The sequence below is a fragment of the Propithecus coquereli genome, unplaced genomic scaffold (assembly GCF_000956105.1).
Source record: "Propithecus coquereli isolate 6110/MARCELLA unplaced genomic scaffold, Pcoq_1.0 Scaffold407, whole genome shotgun sequence".
Classification (NCBI taxonomy): Eukaryota; Metazoa; Chordata; class Mammalia; order Primates; family Indriidae; genus Propithecus; species Propithecus coquereli.
This window is the reverse complement of record NW_012149808.1, coordinates 281,873-307,755: the sequence shown is the minus strand read 5'-3', so window position 1 is coordinate 307,755 and position 25,883 is coordinate 281,873. Positions and strand designations below refer to the sequence as shown.

Sequence of the window (25,883 nt, the reverse complement as noted above, 5' to 3'; positions counted from 1 at the left end):
GCTATTTGCCACAGCTCAGATAAACTATGTGAACATAATTAGGTTTTACATGTAATAGTCTTCTTTACTGTATTGGTTTGATAAAGTATATTCTAGATAGCATGGGAAAAATTCACCTTTGGATATTTCTAATTTACTAAATGAACAAAGTAACAACAGTGTGATGAATAGGAAACCTTTTTTCTGCTCTCTTTGTCTAATTTCCTGCTGCTACGACATCCATTCTATAGCATCTTTTCTTAGGACAGAGCATCCTTCAGTGAAGGTCTCCTTTCCATGTAATTAGCAGGACAATCAGTGCCATCTATTATTGTTAGTCAGATGCTTCTCCACATAATGGGGACTTGGCATTTGGTCCCACTGGCAATGTCTCTGTGTAAAAACTTAAAGTACATTAACATGTAAATATTATTTCAACTTAATGTACTTTCTGTGGAGACTCAGAAACATCTGTTAAGCCATCAAAGTTCATGGATGTTACAAATGTATTCTCAGTGGGCAGGTAACAAATTAAAGTGTCTCTATTGTCCAAGTAATAATTTTCAAGACTTTTTTTTAATGGTTAGTCTAACAAGCTTCTCATGGCAATGACAAAATCACACACTATACGTAGGCTGTGAACTTTCTCACTATAATTGTGTATGAATTTGAGTATCAGAGTAGATTAAAAAGTGGGAAAGGAAGGTGGGCTCAAAGGAAAGAAGAAGAAACATTGCCTTCGTAGGAAGAAAAATGAGCAATACATCTTTGTAGGCAAAAAAAATCTTGGAATTATTCAGATAGTGATAAAAACCTAAGCTCTAGTGATCTGTTGCACAAAATGATGACTAAAATAATAAAGCATTACATATTTCAAAATTTCTATAAAAAAGTAGATTTTAAATGTTTCACCACAAAAAAATGTGTGACGATGGATTTGTTAATTAGCCTGATTTAATCATTCCACTTTGTAAACATGCATCACATTGTACCCTATAAACATACAATTTTTTTTTAAAAACCTGATGAGAAAATAACCAAACACTGTTCATAACTCTGGGAAACAAGAAAAAGAATGAAATAGTGTCCCTATACACAAGTTCATAACCAGCATGGCCTATACACATATAATCAAATTCTAGTTGAAGATAATAAACCTGATCCCCTTACCCAAATATCATTAAAAATGATTTTAAAAAATCACAGGATGAAAAACAGGAAAAGTTGCTATCATTGGACTAGAAATACTGAGATAGAAAGCAAATGGGATGAACTAATGGATAGGCAGGTTGAGCATGGAATAATGTAAGTCAGTGTAGGTACAGGAGAGAACATTTCCTGGGTTTGGTCCTTTGCTTTCCAAGGAAATCCAGAGGAACCTCAAATTTAGAGGCTACACACACCAGGAGAGGGAACTGGCTATGGGACAACTGCTCGGGAGATTTCCCATCTTTTAGTGGCTGGCTCTAGAATTTGTCCTCTAGCCAGCAAAAACAGCTTTCTAAATAGAGTAGGGAATCAACAGAAGAGAAGACAGTTCTTAATTAGGTATGTAGGTGTGATAGAGAAAAATGCAGCAAATTCTAAGGTACCTTCGGATTTCCTCACAGTGTATGCAGAAAAAGAAAAGGAAAGATACCTCTGTATTGACAGAAATACTCTAACGTTCTGTTCTCCAAATAAAACTTCCTTTCTTAGACCTTCACAGGACTCTCAGTTTGCCCATCTGCTCCTACCTATTCATCCTAAAGGGAATCCCATGTTTCTGCCTGGTCCTGCCTATCTACCCACAACACACTACAGTGGGACCCACCCTCTTTCAAAGGAAAAGATATTTGAAGAGAAAAAATAGTGTAAAATACAAGAACCAAGGTAACAAACAGAAAAAAATATTCCATAGCAGTACTAGAGTTACTGCCAGAAATGAAATAGAATTTTTAAAATTGTCTAACTAGTGTCTTCAGAAAGAGTCACAATAAGATCATATTCATTAACTAAGAACACACTGATCTGGAAAAGGAGTAATCAGAAAATAAGAAAGATGTCTTGGATATTGTAAATGTGTTGCCAAAATGGAAAAAAATCAGTATACTGGGTTGAATAGTGTCTCCCAAAATTTATGTCTACCCCAAACCCCAGCATGTGGCCTTATTTGAAAATGAAATGTTTGCAGATATAATTAGTTAAATTAAAATGATGCATACTGGGTTAGGGTGGGCCCTAATCCAATTGACTATTGTCCTCGTAAGAAGAGAAAACAGAAACCCACACATAGAAGGGTGGGTGGACAGGCGTGACATATGAAGGCAGAGATCGGAGTGATGCGTCTACAGCCAGGGAATGCCAAGGATTGCTGGCAACCACCAGAAGCCAGCAGCAAACATGGAACAAATTCTCCTTCAGAACCTCCAGAAGAAACCAAACCTGCTGAAACCTCGATTCCGGGCTTCTAGCCTCCAAAACTGTAAGACGATAGGCTTCTGTTGTTTTATAATAAATCACCCCTTTGTGATAATTTTTGGTGATTTATTATGGCAGCCTTAGGAAATTAATACAGTTAGTTACATACTATAATACAGTGTCTACAAAGTGGTATGGAAACTTGGAGAAAGAAACTAACTGCTTTGGAGAGAATTTTTAGAGTATCAAATAAGAACTATGCAGGATTTTGAAAGACGAGTCAATTGGTTAAATCAAGGGGGAGGGCTCATTCCAGGCTGTGGGAACAGTGTATAAATGTACAACAGAGTGAGCATGTTTCTTATATTCAGGAATGGCAAAAAATGTGGCTTGAACATAACCATATTTTTGGTAGTGGAGTTATAAGAATAATGCCTTGGAGCATAGGTAGTAATAAGACTCTGAAGGGCCAGCTATGGAATATGATCTCAGTATGTAGTCAAAGGAAATGGATAAAGACTTTTAAAACAAGAAAATGATGTGGTATGATTGTGCTTTAGCAGGAATTACTGTGCCTTGGGTCTGAAGTCACCATCTTCTTTCCAGTTTATCTCTTTGGTACCTGTTTTCATTTTTGTTTTTCTTCCTCACTACCTTTTCTCCTTCCTGGACTTTTCTAAAGCAAATTTTATTTAAAGCAATTTTCCAAGAAGTATTTTAAACTACAAAATCACATTACCATTTTCTTTTAATCCCTAGTTCAATTCAAGTTCTAGCTTTGGAATCCATACAGACTGCTTCCTATTTCATAGGAATTATGCAATAATTAATATTATTTTCTTGGGCTTTAAACCAAAGCAGTAGCAACACAAAGCCTATATTTCTTGTAGAGGGGACTGCTTATCCTTCACGAACTTGTTACGGTGGTGAATTATAGTAACCAAAAATTTTAAGGGACATTCTTAGCCTCTACTTTCACAATCATAAAGCCTGTGAAATAGCCTTCTATAATTGGATAATTGATACAGAAATAGAAAAGAAAAAAATCACAAAACACAATACCAAATAGTATAGTGTTAAATCTTATGAAAGAATAACTATTCATAAGCCAGATTCTTCTCAAATTGTAACCATCGAATCTTGAATTAGGAAAAAAGTCATCAAAGTTCTCTTGTCCCATTATGCAAACAGAAACTAGGGGGACATTCTTGACTTTTTTCTCTACCGCATTCACTGCACCTAATCAAAACACCTCTTCAGCTGTGTCCATTTTACTTCACCCTCTTGCCATCATTGTTCAATTCTCAATCTCCTACCTGTATTACTTATTCAATAAAACACAAAACTGTGGCCTCCTGAAAAATTTACATTCACCCTCTACAGCTCAATCCTCTCCTCAGCTACAAATGTTTCAGAATGATATTCTCAATTACAAATCTGTATGCCACAACTCTGCTTAAAATCGTTCAAAATCTCCCCATCACCAGCAGAGAAAGACCAGACCTTCTCTGCAGAACTTACCAAACGTTTCCAGCCAACCTTAGTGTCTATCTCCTGGCACATCTCCCCACTCCTTGCTCAGTGTTCCAGCTGTATTCAGTTAATCACGGTGCCTTGAATAGGCCATGCCTTCCTTCCCTTTTGAAACTATTTAGGTTCTCCCACTGCCTGAAAAATCTAGCTATCTCCTTGTCATCCTCTCGTACCAACAGAGATACAGTTTCCCCCAGGAATATTTTCTCAACCTTAGCAAGACTACATTAACCTCCAAAGTACCCTATACTCACTCCTACTGAAGATATTATGACGTACTATCATAAAGGATGATGATCTTTTCGTTGTTCTCTTCCAGTAGACTACAAGTATGTAATGGGCAGGGAATATACCTTTACTTTGCCATTTGCAAAATGCCTGATATATAAGACATATGTATTAGATCTTGTTCTAATTAATCACTATTTAATCATAAATGAAAAAATTACTTCTACCACTTCCCAGTCATTTAGTATCCAAGTGAAAAATCTCAAGGAGAGACAACTTATTTCTTCATGAACATTCTGAATGCCAGAAAGTCTTCTTAAGGTGAATGATTACAACCACAGTACCTCTAAAAATAACTAATTTTTGCATCACAGAATAATAATGATGATGATGATGATGATGATGATGATACAAATGACATTTATAAAACCGGCCCTGGATTCTTAACATCAATAGCAATCTACTGGGTCAGATGCTATCATTTTCTCCAGGTACAAATGAGAAAAAGGAAGTAACTTGCCAAAGATAATACAAATCAGTGGTGGGGTCAGAATTCAAATTCAACAGTTGAGTCCATCCCTTAACACTAACTTACTTCCTTCAACTCTTTGACTCTAAGAAGATACACACTTAAAAAACAACCACATAACTTTTTATTTTAAACTGGTTTCCAAATTCATGCATCCACAGAACTCTATTGAGGGACAACACCTGTTAACATCCTGCAGAACTACAGGTATATAAAACACACTTTGAAAAATACTAGTGTAAGCATGATTATTCTTTTCTTTCATTGCTAAATTGTATTTGTTTTTTTCAGCAGTTGCATCACAGTACTGGCACATACTGGGCAAATGGCCAACTACAACCCAAAACACATTCACCTGGTCTGAATCCTACCCAAATCCTACTGAAGTAGGATCTCTGGAGTGAGAACCGAAAAGTACAATTTTAGTCACCCTTCTAGGTGATTCATAGGCACATCTAAATTTGGGAACTGCAAATTTTAAATAAACTGACAAAATAGTGTCCAGTCCAGTCCTGGACTGAGTCTTATATCTCAGCCAGAAATCTTACTTATAAGCCCAATGGTCCCTTCCCTTCCCTCCCAATGTCCACCCTCCCTCTTCTCTCAAGCCTTTTCTTCTGCCTTTCCCATGTTCCCTGCCTTCTGATCTTTCTATTACCCGATGTTACATGGCACAATATTTTCTGTTAAGCCTCCATGTTTGCTCACTACTCTGTTGACCTTCCCCTTGACTGCTGGAAAATGCCTACCAATCTTCTGGGAGTTAACTAAAATGTCATCTCCTCTGTATAGGAGAGTTGGTCCCACCCTGGTCTGTGTGTCTAAATTATACCAACATCTCTATGATAGCACTTAATGCATTCTATTGTAACTATGGATTTAGAATTCTTCTTTTCCTACAGAATGCAAGTGTCTTGAAGTCAAATGCCAAATTTTAATCATTTTTCATTCTTGGTACACAACCTAGTCCTGGCCAATAGTTGAAGTTCAATAATTGTCAGCCGAGAGATTCAAAAGCATTAGAATCTTTGATGTTTTGTTCACTCCCAGTTTGTTTAAAGGAGAAATGTACAAATTCCTGACAACAATATGCTATTTTATCAAGCAATAAATGCAAGCTAAGGTAGAGGACACACAAAAGACTATTGATAAAGGAACACAGCATTGAAGTACAATGTCAAGTACGCTGACAACTTCACTTACTTCTGAAAAACAAAAGTAACCAAGAAACCAACTAACATAGATAAATCAGAGAGAAATTAAATCAATGATACATAAATTGAAAAAGAAACAGCTTTAAAACAATCACTAATTTTAAAAAACCGTGAACTGATAGTATGTACATGTTACAACTAAAAATTGAACAGCAAACTCAAAGAAGAAATTGAGGCAATTAATTAAAGAAACCCTGGTTTTACATCAAGGCTAATCATTTTTGAATGTCATTAAAGCCTAATAGTACATTAAAATATGTTTGATTTCATTAGTTTGCTTGAATTCTGTATTTCTAGCATTGTACTCTAAGTGTCAAAGAACAGTCAACACCTTTATAAGCTTAGGAATTAAGCTCACAGATGATAAAAATATGATAGTTGCTCAACTTTGATGCATCAACTAATCATTTTATATGACTGCGATAGGTTCACTACTTTCAAATAATAAAGTTCTAATAGCTTAACAAAATTGAACAGATTCTGTTTGCACAGACAAGGCCTGTTGAGGTTCTACTCTGTCCATTTCCTATACATCTACTGGAAAGAAAAATTGTATTAAGGGTATTCTAGGCCGGGTGCAGTGGCTCATACCTGTAATTCTAGCTCTCTGGGAGGCCAAGGTGGAAGGATTGCTTGAGCTCAGGAGTTTGAGACCAGCCTCAGTAAGAGCAAGACCCCATCTCTACTAAAAATAGAAAAATTACCCAGGCGGGGTGGCACATGCCTCTAGTCCCAGCTACTCAGGAGACTGAGGCAAGAGGATTGCTGGAGCCCAGGAGTTTGAGGTTACGGTGAACTACAATGATGCCACTGCACTCTGTCCAGAGCGACAGAGCAAGACTCTGTCTCAAAAAGAAAAGGGTATTCTAATAACTTTTATAATATCCCTCTCATTGTTTACCACAAGAAGCATAAAAGAGAGAATCAGGACAACTTAAATAATAAGCTAAACTGTAATAACTGTATTATTATGCTTTCCTAAATACCAATTTTACTAACTTTATCCAAAATTCATATATCAATATCAGTAAGAAAGTTTATTCCTGCAATGATCACTGTGCCATAATTTCCAATACAATTATTATACAATATGACTTTTAGCAAATAGGATTTTATCCTAAATCAATAAATTTGGAAGTCCAAAATGAGCAACCCCATATTTGAATTTCTGTTGTATAATTTGCAAGCACAGACACAAATTTTACAAAAGTTCTGAATAATATCTAACCCTTTCATTGAACCCAATCTGACAAAGCACTCAAAATGTAAATTTATATTGGTCCAAATAGTTTTTGCTTAAACATAATTCATAAACATGTCTTAAATTTACAGACAACAAATATTACTTGAATATATTGACATTATTTAAAATCACTATTTTATAAAAGACGTATTTGCATTTTATCATTTACTGAAAAACTTAAAAATTCTGGATAAATGTTGGTGTAAAAAAGGAGAATGTCTGTGGTCGAAAGTTGGCAGTTTTTCATGTCTAGGTCTCTCTTCACGGAGAAAACTCAAAAGAAAACACCTCCCACTGCTGAGACTAAATCACAGAAAAACCTGTTAAAGAAGACTATCATGGCCTTTGTTCCAACTTTTAAAGACATCATCAATATAGTCAGATACGTGAAGAATATCAAAGCTCTATGATCTGATAGCATACCAACCAAGGTCTTCAAACAAGGAGTGATGAGGACACTACTGAGTTGTCTGCCTGCATAGGATTTTCTGGACACATGGAGTACTGTGGAAATGTCAGATTACAAAGATGTCCTTATCATTATTAACTTTCAGGAGAGAAGACCAGTCAAATGATTGTAGCAATCAAAGAGTATTTTTTTCCTGAAATCACCAATAATATTTTGCCCCAAGTTCTTCTGTTTTGATTCCTGCAAAATGCGTTCTCTCAGACACTCCTAAAATTATAACATTGCTTTACATTCCCATCACACCACCTTCCACTAACTGTTCATAAAGGAGAGAAAAGTTTTTCTGCATTGTATTTACCGACCTCACAAGAACATCCAACCTCCTTTGCAGATCTCCAGCAGTTCCAAACACATTCACCACTCTAATTCACCAGTTGTCTCTGGGTAAACCCACTAGGATCTGGCTAATTACATTTGAGAAGACCATGTTCTACAAAACACATTATTTATCACCAATGGGTTGAATCAAGGTTGAATATAAAAAGAAAACAACCAAAACAATACATCAAACAAAAGTACTAAAACACATAATAAAAGGCATTACACAAAAGGGTCAAAGGCAAAATGGGTATCATTTCTTAGTTATCTAAATATCTCCTGGCTCAGCTTAGGAGCTAAGGCTTCTGTAGATCTTCTCATGAGGATTATGAGCCAAAGGAAAAGAAAGTGGATAAGTGAATAGGTAGGGTAGTTTTGAGGCTTTAAAGGTAGTAGGACAATAAGATGTAGAACTGGTGGATAAGACAGCAATGGAAAACTGTAACTGGAGGGGGGTCTGTAAATAAAGTGAATACCTAAAATAGTGACAATTTCTTGATAGTGTTCAAAAATAAGACATGGAAACATGGAGGGAAGTGGAGCATATCCTAACTATTCCTAACATGCTTCCTGCTTCCCAACAGCTAAAATTTGTGCATCTAATGTTAAACGCAGTTTAAACTGAGCAATCGAGATTGAATAGGATGAACACTGTATCGGAAGTCAGAAGATCTAAATTCTAGTGCTGCTGTTGTCATTAACTAGTTGTGGCTGGAACATGTCAGTTGCCTTTTCTGTGAACTGAGGCAATTGTGTCAGACGATTGCCAGTTTCATTCTAGTTCTAGTCCTCATAAACATTAACTGTCTATCATACATTTCTATTGCCAATTTCATTGAAATAGTATGTATTTTGGATATATATAGAACACACACATACACTGCTCAATCAAAACTTTAAGCTATATCCCTTCAAGTCTGTTCCACCTCTTACCAACATACAAATTTAATAAACATATTCCTTGAGTATGTATCTATAACAGTGAATGTATCTTCTTTTTATGTAGATACATATTCCATAAATATAAAAACTATTTTCTTAAAAGAGAAATATGTGGCACTATACAATACACATTTATTTTGAAATAGGCTTCATTAATGAGCACATTATATCATAAACTTATGAAGTGTACTAGACAGCATACTATTCTCTATGGATATTCTGATGGAATAGGTTTTGAAAGAGATTGGAACTGAATAATTTGACACTATTTTGTAAACACTTAAATGTGTTAGGCATATCTGTAAATCTTCAAGTGAGTAAGACTTTCCCTTCTGTATAAAATATGGAAAGGGGAAAAGGATAGTGTCTTTGACAAGATACTTTTCAAATGGAAATAAAACTGAGATTATCTAATCAGTTACCCTTGTGGGTGGATGGATATACAGCTGCACTGAATCTTAGACCTAGGAAATGACAGAGCAGATCATCTTTATGGGTTTCATGACAGAGCCACAGCAAAATGATTTCCTGAGATCAATATGTGGTTGAGAGAAAGCTGTTTTCAATGGAAACAGGAAGCTAGGAGCTAACCTGTTTCTATGGTAACCAGAGCAGTAGCTACCCAACAGCTGTAGGAAAAAAAGGGCAGAAAGTTACAGAAGAAAAAAAAAAATCGATTCCGGTTTACCTTGTTACTGTGATGGTCCTTAGAGTGCGATCAAAATGGGCACAGACATGTTGTTCCTTCCCCCCACCCTCAGGATATTTAGCAATAATTATTCTAAAACCTCAAAATCATAGAGCTGGAAAGAAGTTTAGATACTATCTAGTTCAATATGTCACCCCAATTTTTTTTGTTTTCAGAATAAGGCAAGGGGAATCAAGATTCAAGAAGATGAAGTAAATCCTCCAAGGTCATGTGGCTAGTGTTTTATTATTATTATTATTATTTGTATTTTTATTTCTAGTGTTGAAATCAAAGTTAGTGTGCAGGTCTCATAGATCCCAATCCAGGTGATTTTCCAATTCTGTTTCCATATAATATCTAGTCCTGCTTTCTTCTCCTCCCAACACTCACATTCTATTCACTTCCTGTTCAAAATATTGACTATGCAGGATTAAAATTATTACCATCCTTCATCCTATAAGGAAAGCAAAAAGTGCTATTCTGTCATAAAAGAATATCTTGACTGCTCTTCTAAAAGAAAAGCCCTTCATACTTCAACCAGAATTGAATTAAGTTTATGTAATATATTGATGGTTATTGTTTGGACTATTTTGACACTATATATTTCCTTGCAAAGATCTGTGTTTATCTTTAGTGCCCTTTACTATTTCATTTAGACATATTTTTAAATGTTGCCATAATAAAAAGGAAATATGACTCAGAAGTTCAAAAAATGTAAGACTTAAAAATTGCTTTTCCTTTATTTGTAGTAGTAAAAATGGATGGCGGTGATATACATTCTCAAATGGGAAAGGCTGATCCGCATCTTTATAGAAACTTACACATTTCCTTTTCAGTTGCTTTGAACATGAGCTTTCTTGACAGAGATGAAAAAATTTCTTGTCTTTCATTTAATTTTGTCAAGTCTACAAATAAGCTCTTAGCAAAATTTTACAGAAAAAAGTCATACCTTATTCGTCCAACTACATTCACCTTTGGCACACCTAATGCCCAGAAATAGATCAAATAACCTAGTGTGTGATCAAATACACTACTGAAAATATTCTACAATTGGCAATTAAAGTTACTTGGTTCTTTTAGTGATATATTGAATTAGATACTCTCTGATCCTATCCAATGCTCAGAATATAAGCATAAAATTAAATTTATTTATGAGCCATACAATTAGTGGCCTGGAAAAGGTCAAAAGATACTTAGATGCTTATATGGCAAAGGCAAACACACTGGACCATTACAGCAGACTCTTCAGGAATGTGAAGCTTGGATTTGCATTGTCATATGGTTGGCCATGATTTGTAATTGATATGGAAAAAATGAAGAAATTTGGCCACACCCCCAGAGAGTTCGATTGTTTGGTATAAGTACAGCCTTCATCATATTGCAAGGAGAGAGGCTATATGTCATTTTAAAAATAGAAAACTCAAGATTAAAAGAGTCTAACATTTTTATAACAAAATAAAAACTAATAATACCTTAACATGATCATTTCTAAAAGGAATATTTTGCTGCATGTGTGAGGCAATATTTCTACATTATAATGTTTTGAGAAAAGCATCTTTAATATCTCTGAAATTTTGTTTGCTGTTATCTTGTTCTATTTTTTAAATTTAATAAACACTATCTTTAGAAAATGTTTTATTATAAATACAGAGGAGGTAAGCTTATAGATGGCAAAGGACTATATCTTTTCCATACATTCCCAGTACTTTGCATAGTTTCCAGTCTAGAATGACTGCATAATCAATATTCATTGAATAAATGAGTTTTCTAAAAATTTTTAGAATTGACAATGATATTTTATGAACAAGCTATATGTAGCCATTAATTCTTTTAATTGGAGTGATGCTTACAAAATAAGAATACATTTTCTTACTTTAATCTGAATATATGACTTAAATTGTCCCTACCTTATTATAATTTTTAAAAATCAAATGTTATATTTAATGCTAGCAAATGGTTATTTAGATCATCTCTTTCCTGTTTTGTTTTGTGGTTTGGGGAAGAGGAAAAAGTAAACCATAAAACGAAATTCAATATTTGCAAATTTAAGTCTAATGCTAGACATTGAAATTTAAATTTTAATAACTATTGAAGAGTATATTTTAGCAATGCTGTGGAAATAAAACAATCTAAAATGCTAATAAAGTGAATATTTTCAAGATTAAAAAATAATAGATTCTCTATCACAACCCATGTATGATTCTGGATGATTGTAACACACACAAGAATGGAATATGAGATAAAGTTCAGGAAAATATATGTGAAAGATCACATACACGAAAACACACACAGCCAATATCTTACCTGGGGTTCCATGGCAGTTATTATTTTGTTTTTCTTTTCTAAAATGTTCTTTGAAAGTAAAAACAAACAAACAAGCAAAAGGTCTAGCAGGTAATCAAAGATATGCATAAATAAGCAAGGAAGAGCCACATTCTAAAATAGAGCTGAATTCTATCACTTTGCCTCCCCCACAAAAATATAAGTGAAAAACAAAGGGAGAAAGGGAAACTTATAACTGCTCTCAGCTCTTTAATATGGAAACAATTTTTTAATTGTCTTTAATTTTAGTATTTTGTCCTTATACTACTTTTTTAAAACTTCTTAAAAAATTTAGTTCTATCAAGCAATTTCTACCTGGTACCTATCCACCTACTTATGGTAGAGTCTTCAGAGGAAAGCACATATGAGTTTCATTTTTTCCTTACACTTAAGTATTAAATTGAAAATGTATAATGCATAACATTTTCACAAATACATCTATGCATCCCTGCTTTTTACTATTTGTAAATATCACTCACTGGCATCAACGGAATAATCTCTTATTTTTTTCCTGATCTCATTTTCTCCACAACAGGTTTCCATGACAACTTATATTTGAATTTTTATAAATTTCTATTTTTTGAATACTATTCTTAAGGATAAGAATTCAAGAGTATAAAATATAAACTTATTTACCAAATTAGAACTAGAATGATTTAGACCTCTCAAATATATATTTATTTCATAAAAGTCTGAAGAGACATGCCAACCAAAATAAAAAGCAAAAATGAAGTGTTGCAAAATTCAATCATCCTTTTCCTGCCACTATGATTTTAGTCTGCCATTTAGATAATAAAAGTTAGAAATAAAAATATCTATTATACAATTGAGCCAATCTCTTCAATATTGGGAGAGGATAAAGAAAATAATGAAACAGGTATAACAAGTTGAAAAAAATTCAGACACTTAAAATTTTTCATCTCAAGCAATTCAATAAAAGATGAACTAAGGTTAAAAAAAAGTAAGAGTGTTTATAAAAGTGTAAATACTTAACTTCTATTAAGAATGAGACCCATGTCAGTAAGATGAAAACTGAAGCAAACCGTTTGATAATTGATTTATCTTTCCTAGAATCATGTCCATACAAAATATAATTTCATCCTGCGACCTTCCAATGTAATTGTATTTAACAAACTAGTTAGATAACATTAAGGCCGATCATTATCTGAACTAAAAGTGTTCATGTAAAAATATTAAATCACTTTTAAATAGAATGGTGACTTCTGATTACTCTTTTTTAGGAATCCCCCCCTCCTCCCAGTAATTTGAAAAGGTATTTCCCTGAAGACGAGATCCACAAAAGAGAGTAAAACATTAAACACTGGCGGGTCAATAAAAACGGAAAGTTCAAACAGGATTACGAAGTTAATTCAAATCCCATATTTTTATTCTATTGTTGGGTGGTGGAAGATAAAAATTCTAGGAGGCCAAAGTCCTGAAATATATATGTTTAAAATGTCATAGATGACCTTTCAAAGTTAGAATTCTAGTGAATAGTGAATGTCTTTGCTGCATTAAATCTCAAGAGCAATTAGGATCTGCAGAGATCTAGACAGTCAGTTATAATCAGTAGTTTTGGTGTAAAGGGCCTGAAGAGGGTGTCATGAGACCTCTAGAATAATTTTGGCTTTGCTATTAACTTGGAGTATGACCTTGGCCACCACTTAGCGTCAGCAGTCTTCATTTTCCTCACCTACAATATAAAGGGTCTTGACAGCATGACCTCCAAGAAATTTTTCAGGTCTGTGGTTCTTAGCTGATTCTGTTTCTACTCGCTCTTTGACTTTGTGTTAATCTTTAATTTATCTGTGTTCTTTCCTGACCTAAAATAGATGCAAATCAAATCCTCAATATTATTACAATGAAATTTTAGTAAAATTAAAAAGAAAAACACAATTTTTAAGTCAATGGTTTACCCTTTTGACCAATAATCAATAGAACCAAATTTCATAGCAATGATAAAAGTTGAACACCTTTTTAGTTTTTGCTTTGCCATCTGGCCTACAATAAAATGTATTGTGGTATCATAAGGAAAGATAATAAAACATTCTGTCTTTTTGTAGCACATGAACTGGAAAAAGAAAATCACATGATGGGCCTGAAAACAAATTCAGATTATCTTTTTAGCCACCAAGTGGAAAGACTTCCATAGCACTCAGCTGGAATTCGAAAAACACAGATGTACTGGTCATGATCCTGTGACTTAATTTAAATAAACATGTACTTTTTTTTTCTGAATACCAACTCTCGTTGAATTTATAGAATGATCTTAAAAGAAAGATTTCAAAGTTGAAGTTATTATTAATTCTATGTTTCAATATGTGAATGTGGACATTTCAGAATTTATATATGCATTTAAATCCTGATCCAAAAGAGTAGCAATGCTTTAAATTGTCTCCTTCCTATTCTGTTTCACACTGAAAACAAAACACATCCACAGACTTCCAAAGTGGTATCAAAAGCACATCTTTTGATAGATTAGTAGATAGACAGCTGCATAATATCTCAGATATAGACACTTCTGACATGCAGAGGAAGAAAATGATGAGGATAGAGCCAAAGTTAAGTTGGGAGAATCCCCATTCTGCCCAGGGGGTGTCTTCTGGGTGTCAGAAGCAACCCAGACACAGGCAGTTGCAGAGATTTAACTAAATACTGTATTCTGTTCTCATATATAATTAAAAACCATTCACATACTGTATAATTTGGGGTTATTTATATTTCTTTTATTTCATTTAAACTGGAGAAACCTTTATTGGTTACTTTTATAATCCCTTCATGGGATTTTAAAGAATTCATTGGGAGTGTCAAAGATTAAATTTAAGCTGGCACTTAAACTAGAAACCAAAAAGAAAAATTCAGGCTGGGTTCACAATACAAGAAGTAAAATAAAGTTTGCTGCAATCTAAATTACTCAGATTTCGAAAACTAGGATCACCAAGTTGGCTAGTTGGTGATGCAGCCCAAGGGCAAAGGCACCAGGCTGGAACACTCAGGCCAGGTGGGCACTCTGGTCAACTCACTGGAACAAACAATCCAGTATTCTTCTCCCTGGGCCCAAAGGGCATTCCAGAGATTCCTTTCACAAAATGAACCTCCTGGCACACCCTCCCCCTGTCCCAGCCACATTCATATATTCCATTTACCCTTTGACTGTCTTCAGATTAGATACCTAATTGGAGCCACCGCTCTGGGTGAGTCAGATGTGAAGGAACCTTACTGAAACTGTCAGATAGGGATGACCAGGAGGCCTGAAGAGACATCCGAGCTGAAGGAAAAGTTAGAACAAGGAGTGAGGAAAAAACTGAAGACGAATGGTGATACCGGTTTCAGATAAAGGTCCCAGAAGTCAGCGTTTGCCCTTGAGGTTCCATCTGCTGAAGTAAATCTGAGTTGGGCTGAGAGGAGGGGCACATAGATAGGGGTGGGGGACGAATGGTAGTCAGGATGCCTGGGTTTGCCCTGCACAGGATGAGCCTCAAACCCCACCGCTAGGAAGCCCCTGCTCCCTTCTCCCCCTGCCCCCATCTCAGAGACCCTTGGCAGAAAAGAACGGAAAGTTGGGGAGGGAGTTGGGAGAAGTTGGAGCAGCAGGGAAGAGGTGGGTTCTGGCCTTACCCTGGCGGCTCTGGACGAGTAGGGGTCTTCGAAGAGGGCCCACATGCGGGGCTGCAGCCTCCTCCAGCGGCCGGACTTGCCGTCGGGGCCCCCCAGCCCCGCCGCGTCCTCAATGCCCAACCTCTTGGCCGCCAGGTCCTCGTCGTCGCCGGGGTCGCCGCCGATGAGGTCGGGGGTCTCAAAGATGTCCAGGGCCTCCTCGGCGTCGCGGTGCTGCCTGTAGGTCATCCAGCAGCAGGGCTCCACGTCGGTCTCGTCGATGCCCCAGAAGGCCAGCTCCTCCTCGAAGAGCGGCCCGCACACGTCGGCGGGGCAGTGCAGCTTGCCGGTGCGGTAGTAGTTGAGCACATAGGCAAAGACGCCCGGGTGCCGGTCGAAGAAGAACTCGCGGCCGCCCGCGGGGTGTTCGCCGCCGCCGCCGCCGCCGCGCGAGCTGCAGTTGCCCGCGCCGCCCTCGAAGCAGCCTCCCGGGCCGGGGGACAGCGGGGGCGCACGAGGCGGCGGCGAGAGCGGAGGGGGCGACTGCTGCAGCTTGTCGCCCACCGCGGTCAAACAGTCGCCCTGGGGCTCAGAGGCAGCGAGAAGGGCCAGGCGTGTTCCGGGCAGGGTCTTGAGGGTGCTGCGGTAGGTTTCGTGCCGGGTGCCCCCGACATTGAGGATCACCCTCTCGTTGTTCTCGATCTTGCCCATCTCTGTGGCTCAGACATGACTGGGGGGAGGTGAACACAGCGCCAAGTTAAAGATCTCAGCCGTCAGAGACACACCATGACCCCCCGCCACCACCCCAGCCCGAGAGTCCCGAGACGCAGGGTTGGCAGACAAGCAGGGGCAAAGGACCCTCCCCAGGGGAAGTCAGCGTCCAGCCCTGTCCCCGCCTCTTGCATCACACCTTTCCCAGGTTTCCAGAGAACTAAAAAGATAACAGTCCAAGTCTTCCTTGACCTGCCACGACACCGTTTTCCCCTCCTCACACCTTCCTTTTTTGGCTCTGATCTCTCCTCCTTCATCTTTTCACCCTCCACCCTTCCTCCCCTCTGTCCCCTCTCAAGTCTAACCTGCTCTCAGCCCCTAACCCCTTCTCTCCCGCCCCCAAATTCCTGTCTCTCCCTCCTAAGCCCTCTTTCTCCCCCTCCCTTGCCACATTCTCTCCCCCTCCCCTGACTGGTCTCTCTGTTCCACTCTCCTAACCCCTCTGTCTCCCCCTCCCCTCGCCTGGATGCAATTCCCTTAGACTGGGAGTTCTCTTCTCTAAGGCAACTTGGCAATGTTGGGTGAGAGCCCCCGGACCCCGCAGACAGCCCGGATTGCACTCATACCCTGGATCAACCCGAACACCTCGCTACTCCCTAGCACTCAGGGAATGCCCTTTGCGCAACCTGTTCTTGGTTCACCTCTACTCTCCCTCACAGACCATGTAAAAAGACTGAACGTAGAAGTCAGAGCAAAAAAAGAAAAAAAGAATGAAAATTCCCTGCTGTTGCCTTTCACCAAGGAAACCTCTGACTTCTTTCCTCACCAATTTCCTTTTCACATTATTGTTGTTGTTGTTGATGTTATTATTACTTGGAAAAGGAAATGAGAAACTAGGATCCATCTTTGAGAATAGAAGTGATCAAAGCATCCCACCCATCCCCCTTCCCAAGAAAAACAAATGCCTGGCGGGGTGGAGGGTGGGGGGGTTGCTTTCCAGGAGGGGCGAGGCCCAGGAAAAAGCTGCTTAGAGGCACACCCCCTGGATCCCTGAGCTGGAAGTCTGGCTGGCAGTGTCCTGGTTTCCAGCCTCCCAACCACCTCTCCCCAGGGCTTCATCTCTACATTCCTATTGCGGAAAGGCGGGGAGATGCCTGCCTGCAGGGTCAGCGTGCCCTTCCCAGGAAATCACCCCTTTCACCCCCATGCCCCCCATTTCCAGATACCTTAAGAAGACCGAGAGAAAAGTGGTTCTTCTTTGGTTTCCAAGTGGACGAGGTTCTCCGGGCAGCCGGGCTGAGTCTTGGCGCCCAGATGAGCCGCCCTTCTCCGACGAGAAACTACTTGTTGGCGTTTTCCGGGTTCAGGTGGTTGGGCCGCTTCTCTGGGCGCCGGGGTCGGGGAGACAGCCCCAGCCGGCCGCCGGCCGCGCTGCCCGCCCTCATTCTGCGAGCTGCGGGTTTGCCCGTCGCCAACCTCCGCGCCCAGAGTCACCATCGCGCAGGGTTGGGCAAACCATGGAGCTCGGGGCGGGTCCAGCCGGCGCTGGCAGACCCCACCGGGAGCGAGCAGCTCGGCTAGCCGCGGCTGGAGCGGAGACTGGTCGGAGGTCAGGAGAGCTCACCCGCTTGAAGGTGAATTCGCCCAGCTCCGAGGCGATCTGCAGGTTTTATTTCTCCCCCTAAAGCAACCACTGCCGGAGCTGTCCCTTCAGCACCACTCGCTGTCAACCTCCCGCCGCCATCCGAAGCACAGAGCTAAGGAAAGGGTGGGTGGGTCGGTCCGGGGAAGCTATGTTGTACCAACCAGGTTCACATATTTTTGTTCCGCGAAGCTCTGTCTCCACCCCCTCTGGAGGTTCTGCCTGCCTTATTTACACCCTAGTCTCCACACCCTTTCTCCCCTGCTCCATGCCCCACCCCTCCTTATAAGTGAGAGAAACAATCAAAGAGCAAGTGCATTTTTTTCTTAATGACAGCTGACCAGAGAGAGCTTACAGGTGACACTGAATATTGTTTCTGTGTCTTTCATTGGCTCCGGCTTGCTTTTTTCAGTAAAATGTAGGTCTCCAGCCACCACATCATGGTTATATAAAGCAAAACAAGTTTTAAAAGTTTATCCTAGAAATATAATGCTTTAGAAAGCAAAACTTTATATTTCTTTATCAGAAGCTAAAAAGAAGGACTACAGATACCCAAGTATCAAAGTAATTCTTTAATAAGCCAATTTCTCCTTTTCTCAATTTATTTTGGGGGGAAAGAGTGGGGGACCTTGTATTAACAGTTTGCTAGGACTGCCATAATGAAGTATCACAAACTGGAAGGCTTAAACTGCAGAAATCTATAATCTCATAGTTCTGCAGGCTAGAAGTCTAATATTAAGGCCTTGATAGGGTTGAGATTCTTCTGAGGTCTGTGAAGAAAGAATCTGTTCCAAGCCTCTCTCCTTGGCTTGTAGATGACCATCTTCTCTCTGTGTCTCTTTAAATCATTTTCTCTCTATGCATGGCTGCCTCTGTGTCCACATTTCCCCTTTCTATAAGGATACCAGATATATTAGATTAGGGCCCACTTTATATCAAGTTAAAAGGATCATCCTAAAAGAGGATCATTTTAACTTGATCATCTCTATAAAGACTCTGTCTCCAAATAAGGTCATTCTGAGGTACTGGAGGTTAGGACTCCAACACATCTGGCTTACATTTTGAGGAGAGGGCCCAATTCAACCTATACCAGGCCTCATCAGACTGTGAGTGTGTCTATATGTATATTTCAAGAAAGAAAGGAAGAAGGAAGAAGGAAGGCAGGAAGGAAGGGAGGAGTAAATTATTTTGCAGACATAGTTTGGCAAAACTGAAGTTGACCAAGTAGGAAAATCACCGGGGTGTATGTGGAAGAAGGTATCTTTGAAAAACAGGTATTAATATTGATACTATGGTTTGGAAAGAGCAAGACTTATGAGTTGTTAATAAGAAACTTTTAGCAATATAGAGTACTGCAAGATGGGTAGTGAAATATAAACAATTCACTAAATAAAACACCTATCTGTTATGACATATTAAATAATTAAATAAAATGAAGAACTAAAAGGTCTTTGGAAGGTCATCGATATCTAGGAAAAAATGCAAGAAAATATGTATACATATATAAGAAAATTACTGATAATATGACAGTAAATGTGTAATGACAATGTAAATATTAATAACAACTATATGGACCAAGCACTTGAATTAATAACACACACAAAAAAGTGTAAGCCTTACAAAAAAGAATGAAATCCTGCCATTTGAAACAACATGAATGGAACCGGAGAACATTATGTTAAGTGAAATAAGCGAAGCACAGAAAGACAAATTTCACACGTTCTCACTCATATGTGGGAGCTAAATATTAAAAACGATTGATCTCCTGGAGACAGAGAGTAGGATGACAGTTACCAGAGGCTGAGAAGGGTAGCAGGGATTGGGGAATAAAGTGGAGGTGGTTAATGGGTACAAAAATACAGTTACGTAGTTAGATAGAATGAACAATATTTGCTAGCACAAAACAGTGACTATAATCAACAATAAGTTGGGGTATACGTTAAAAAAACTAAAAGAGTGGAATTGAACTGTTCCCAACACAAAGAGATGTTAAATGCCTGAGGTGATGGGTACCCCAATTACCCTGATTTAATCAATTAACATTCTATGCCTATATCAAAACATCACATGTATCTTATAAAGATATAAAACTATTATGTGACCATAATAATTAAAAATTTAAAAATTTTTAAAAATCATAAGGCTTGAATACTAAGGAAATTATTTTTGTTTTGTATAATTATCAATCACTGAAATATTTCTTAAACTAAAAATGATAGTAAATTTCAATTGCCAGAAAAATTACAAAGAAAACGTGTATTCAGCTGGGTGTGTTGGCTCATGCCTGTAATCTCAGCATTTTGGGAGGTCAAGAAGGGAGGATCGCTTAAAGCCAGGATTCAAGACCAGCCTGATCAACATAGAGAGACCCCATCTCTACAAAAAAGAAAATAAATAAAAAATTAGCTGAGTGTGGTAGTACGTGCCTGCAATACAAGCTACTTGGGAGGCTGAGGCTGGAGGATTGCTTGCCTCCAGGAGTTTGGGGCTGCAGAGAGCTATGGTCACACCACTGCACTTCGCCAAGGCAACAGAGCAAGACCCTGTCTCTAAAAAAAAAGAAAGAAAGGAAGAAAAAGAAAAAGTATATTCAAATTCTAATATGCATGTTATTGTTTAGATGGTTCCTTATATTGCTTAATGTTACAAATTCAATAGGAAAAAAGCATGTGATTTCCTTTAAAATTAATTATAGAAATAGTAGAAGCAATATTTATCATAATAGATAACACTTATTGAGATCATACTATGTACAAAATACTTTACATAAATTATCCCTTCTATTTAAATGGAGAAAATATTTACATTAAGTTACAAGACTGTAGAAAGTAGAAAGATAACTCATACAGATAACAGAAATCAATGAAGAAAGCCTTTAGTTTCATAATATTAAGTTGTATTATGAGGGATATACAGAGAAACCAAAAGGAAGGGAGAAAATGATGCAAAGGACTCATGGGGAGAAAAACGAAAAACCCAAGATCTATTGAATCAATTTGCATCTAAGTACATATAAGCTATCTAGAAATAATCACATTGACAGAGTGGTTATCTTTTAGAAGAACTCAGACTTTATTTTTCATAAAGCATTAGATGTGAACATATCAGATAAGTTTGAAAATAAGAGTATGAGAAGACAAAATGATGAGATATGCATGTCGATGGAGAATTAATACACAAAGCAATGAATGAAATATGGTCTCTTTTATTATTTTCTGGTCAATATAAGAGGGGAAGATCTTAAGACAAATATTCAGGTTTCATTATGTAAGACAGGAGAGAACAGAAACTCCTCCAGCCAACTAACTCCACTGATCCTGCTGTAAAAGTCAGATAAAAGTGAAAAGAAAGCAAAGCTTTGAAAGATGGTGATGGAAAACCGAGAAGGAAAAAACAGCTGTGGTTTCCTTTGTGGCCCGTGTGAAGCGAGAATTTAGAATACTGTATGGACATTACCCCTTGCAGGGAAGCAGCTTAAATGCTGCTTCTTTTATATTCTTGAGTCAGCATCACAGAAAGCTATAGAAACTGAGCACTACATCACCATTAGAAATGTGATTGATCTCATTAAACCACACTGTGACTGTTATTAATAGAATGACATACTCGCCAAAGTTTAGCATTTGAACAAGTTCATTCTTTTACAGTCTAACATAAGGATTTTTAAAAATATTTTTCACCATCAAAAAGTAATATATTCATAAACAAAATTCCACTGCTGTAGATTAAAAAATGGCTACAATTTCTCAACCCACCCTATAGGTCTGCCCCTTAATAATGTGACTTTGCAACTTCTCCCATCAAATCTGTTTCTCTGGCCCTTGAATCTGTGCTGGCTTTGTAACTTGCTTTGGCCAAGAGAATGTAGTGGAAGGGACAGTGTGCCAGTTCCAAACCTGGGCTTCAAAAGGTCTGGCATGCTTCTGCGTGTTCTCTCTCTCTCGCCCTCTCCCTCTCCCTCTCCCTCTTTCTTGGAATGCTACCCCCATACTATGGGAACAAGTCTTATAATAGCTAGTTGGCATCCTGATGAGAGACATATATATCATTTACACACACACATACACACACACATACATGCACACACACGTCCCTTCAGTACAATAAGAAACTGTATTAGAAACTAACTCGGAGAACGTTATTATTGTAGAGGACAACACCCAAAAGAAATAAAGGGTCTCTCAAACACCTGAAATTCTCATTCCTGCCCTCAGATGATATTTAGCTAATCCCCCGAAACAGAACTGCCTTCCTTTTATTCATCTGTCCAGAACTGTCCAGCTAAACATAGCCCTAATGCACTGACCCCCAGAATCAGGAGCTAAATAAAATACTATATTTAACCTATTAAGTTTTGGAATGATTTGTTATATAGGAATATATTGCTGATTCGTCCTCTAAGTTTCCTTCATCTGAAAAGTAAAAAATGTGAATCTACATGGCTGCCCTCTTAATAATAATTAACACTTATATCACATATTGTGAATTCTAAAAGAAAATCAGTGTCTGATATATATTTTATTCATTTCATAAATTGTTGAGAGGCATTATTTTACAGTGGTTAATTCCATAGGCCTTTGAGGCAAGTAAAACTGAATTCATCTTCTGAGCGTCGTTCACTGCGCATCTATCCTGGAGTAAGTTGCACAACTCCTTGAGCCTCAATTCTCTATTCTAGAATGAATTTGATAACACTATAGTAACTATGGGGATTAAATGTCATAAGGCCTATAAAGCATTTGGGAAATTTTCTGGCACATTTTAGTCTTCTACTAATCGCTGGTTTTTTTGTCAAATGAGGAAAAGTCTCACCCCCATATCACGTATTTAATAATTGGCAGAAGCAAAACCATAGTCCACATCCTCTGATGGCAAACCTAATTTCTATCTGTTATACCATGTAGCCTTGAACAGAGGTCAAAACTAGCTCAAATATTGGATATTTCATAGAAATTAATGAAACTGAAGTTCTAGAATCCTTATAATCTCCGTTCCTCTCAAATTATTTTTACTTAAAAATATGTGTATTAATCACATTTTAAAGACCCCTTTTTATTGTGTTAGTTCATTCTGTGCTGCTATCAAAGAATACCTGAGACTAGGTAATTTCCAAAGAACAGAAATTTATTCTCTCACAATTCTGGAGGCTGGGAATCACAAGATCAAAGTGTTGGCATCTGGTGTCGGTTTTCTTACTACATCCTCACATGGTAGAAGGCAGAAGCACAAAAGAGGGACAAATCCTATATTCTCACATAGCAGAAGGGCAGAAAAGAGAAAGAGAACCCACTCTTGAAAGCTTTTTTTATAAGAGCATTATTCCATTCATAAAGGTGGAGCACTCACAACCTAAATACATCACAGCCCTTACCTTCCGAAGCGGCCACACTGGGGATCAAGTTTCCAACGCAAGAATTTGGGAGAACTCATTCAGACCATAGCATTTACGAAATACACTTTTTCCTACCTGAACTACTTATAATTGACCCTTGAACAATGCAGGGCTTAGGGATACCAACCCCCCACACAGTGGAAAATTTGGGTATAACTTTTAACTCCCAAAAAACTTTACTAATAGCCTATTGTTGACTGGAAGCCTTACCGATATCATAAACAGTTGATTAACACGTATTTTGAATATTATATATATTATATACTGAATTCTTACAATAAAGTAAGGTAGAGAAAAGAAAATGTTATTAAGAAAATCATAAGGAAGAGAAAATATACTTACTATTCATTAAATGGAAGTGGATCATCATAAACATCTTCATCCTCATTATCTTCAACTGAATATGTTGAGAAGGAAGAGAAAAAGGAAGAGTTGGTCTTGCTGTCTCTGGGGTGTCAAAGGTGGAAGAAAATTCATGTATATGTGGACCTTCATAATTGAAACCTGTGTTGAATAACTTTACTTGTGATAATTATGATAAAATAAACCTACATATGATGAATTCATGGACTACTAATTTTACAACTTGACCATTTTATTTGTAAGAAATACATGTTTACATGGGTTGTTAAGAGCCAGGGGCTCTGCATAAATATCTAGCATAACAACATAGATATTTAGCCAATTTGCTTACTGTATATTTGGATAAATCAATGTGCAATAGTGCTGTAAAAAGGCATTTTAGATTGAAGGAAGAGAAAAAATCTCCATAAAGATGATGTGAACTGATAAGTATTAAAAACAAGGCTTGAAAATAGCCTTCTTGTGATGAAAAATTCTCTGTCATAGTCTTCTGTGCTAGTCATTCATTTAACTAGATGAAGATAGATGAAAAATGGATAGATAGATAGATAAACTTTAGCAAATGGAGCAACCCATGATTAACACCACACTATTTGAAGTCATTATAACCTACAAAGGGGCAATGAGGAGTTTTTCGTGGGGTGACTGCCGTACCACTAAGAGTTATATTATTGGCAGGTATCAATAAAGTGCATTCTACTTTATTAGTCTTGTTCCTCAATAGAGCATGTATGCTAACTAAGACACTTGATTAAAATTTTATAATCTGTATTTTTAGTACTTTCCTTCCTTCTCCTACTAATAATTTCTACTACAAATTATTTCATTATTTATAGAATAAGTGTATGACTTACTCTACTACATTATATGCTCTTTTATAGATCTTCTATCTTTACATTTTTTTATAACCTCCCAGCCATAAGAGAGTTCTATACTTTGAAGTGCATCACACTCCTCTGAAAAGGTTTTTAAATGCAAAATGCTTCAGTATGAGATTCTGTTTTAGTAAAATTTGGTGCAAAAAATTGTAAATCTGTATTTTTAAAAAGTATCCTACGTTTTATGAAACATTGTCTATAGGAAGCTGTATTGAAACAAATATTTATAAAAATATGACAAGACATTAGCTGAATATACTGTCTGCAGAATATATTAGAAAGGAGTGGGATGCAAAGAGAACTAATGTTTATTTAGGACAAACTATAATGCCAGGCATTACACTTATATATATTATTTTATCATTCATCATTGTAGGGCAACCAAGAAAGGATTGGAATATTCATTATTTTTATATTTGGCAAAAGGATTGTCAGAGTAATGAAAAGTACTATTGTAATTGCAGCAGTCAAAATGTAATTACTGCCATGCAAAATAAAACACCAAAAGCTTTAGATTTTACTCACTTAATCTTCAACCTATCATTTTTACCAGCATTTAACTCATAAGGAGGCTGAGACTGAAATTGCAAAATAACGTGCCCAAGTTCACACAGCTGATTAGAGACAGCTCGTAGCATTCAAACTCACAGGTATTAAATGTTAATGCCTGTGTGTTGATCATAGAGTAAATGGTAAAGCCATGATTTGAACCTATGTAGAACCATGATTTCTATTGGAAATATAAAATAATAGATATAACAAAAAATAAATACCAAACTTCATGTATCTCAATTCTCTAGTGAACTGAAAACCCATTATCAAAATAGAGGTCTATCAGAGCTCTATCTCCTACCTCTGTTTAATAAACAGCATATGATAAAAGCAGAATCAAAAGAGGCAAGTAAAGCGGATTATAAAAAAAAGAACTGTTGTTTGAATTTGGTTAGTACAAAAGGAGAATAATGGAAACTGTAAGTCACAAATATTGTTCTGCAAAAGGTTGAGAGTAATCAGGTTGATTTCCTCAGGAAATAAAAGTAAGAGCTCCAGGAATGAGGAAGCTGAAAGAGACTTACAACACGACTAAAGCATGTCTAAGCACACCAGTTTAGTTTCATTATTTAGAAAGACATCTAGACAGGTGGAAAAGCAGGCTTTTCTGTAAAGCTACTATATGCAGCTTTCAAACAGAATCAAGGGAAGTAAAAATAACATCAGGGCAAAGAAGTAGTTCTAAAGAGGAACCATATTGAGGTGCACATTATTGAAATTCTTCTCCTTTAGCCAGACCACAGAAACTTGCTTTTCAATTTTATTTTTATTTATTTTTTAAAGAAATTGGACTACGGGATAGCATAGAATCTCATGTGGTTTGGGGAATGGAAATGAAAAATAATATAAAACTCCAATATAGATTAGCATGACAAAACAGCTC

At 37.4% G+C, this 25,883-nt stretch overlaps 1 protein-coding gene across 6 annotated transcripts in view; it reads right to left on the bottom strand.

The window, feature by feature from the left end:
• Positions 1-17,943, bottom strand: part of KCNC2 (potassium channel, voltage gated Shaw related subfamily C, member 2) — a 210,547-nt gene extending 192,604 nt beyond the window's left edge. For all 6 annotated transcript variants that reach the window (XM_012652985.1, XM_012652983.1, XM_012652986.1 and 3 more), the window contains exons 1-2: positions 17,400-17,943; positions 15,484-16,192 (exon numbers count right to left, since the gene is read on the bottom strand). In XM_012652985.1, the coding sequence (XP_012508439.1) occupies positions 15,484-16,173 (690 nt within the window). In that variant the 5' untranslated portion in view covers positions 16,174-16,192; positions 17,400-17,943. The remainder of the gene's footprint in view (positions 1-15,483; positions 16,193-17,399) is intronic.
• Between the last annotated feature and the right edge of the window lie 7,940 nt (positions 17,944-25,883).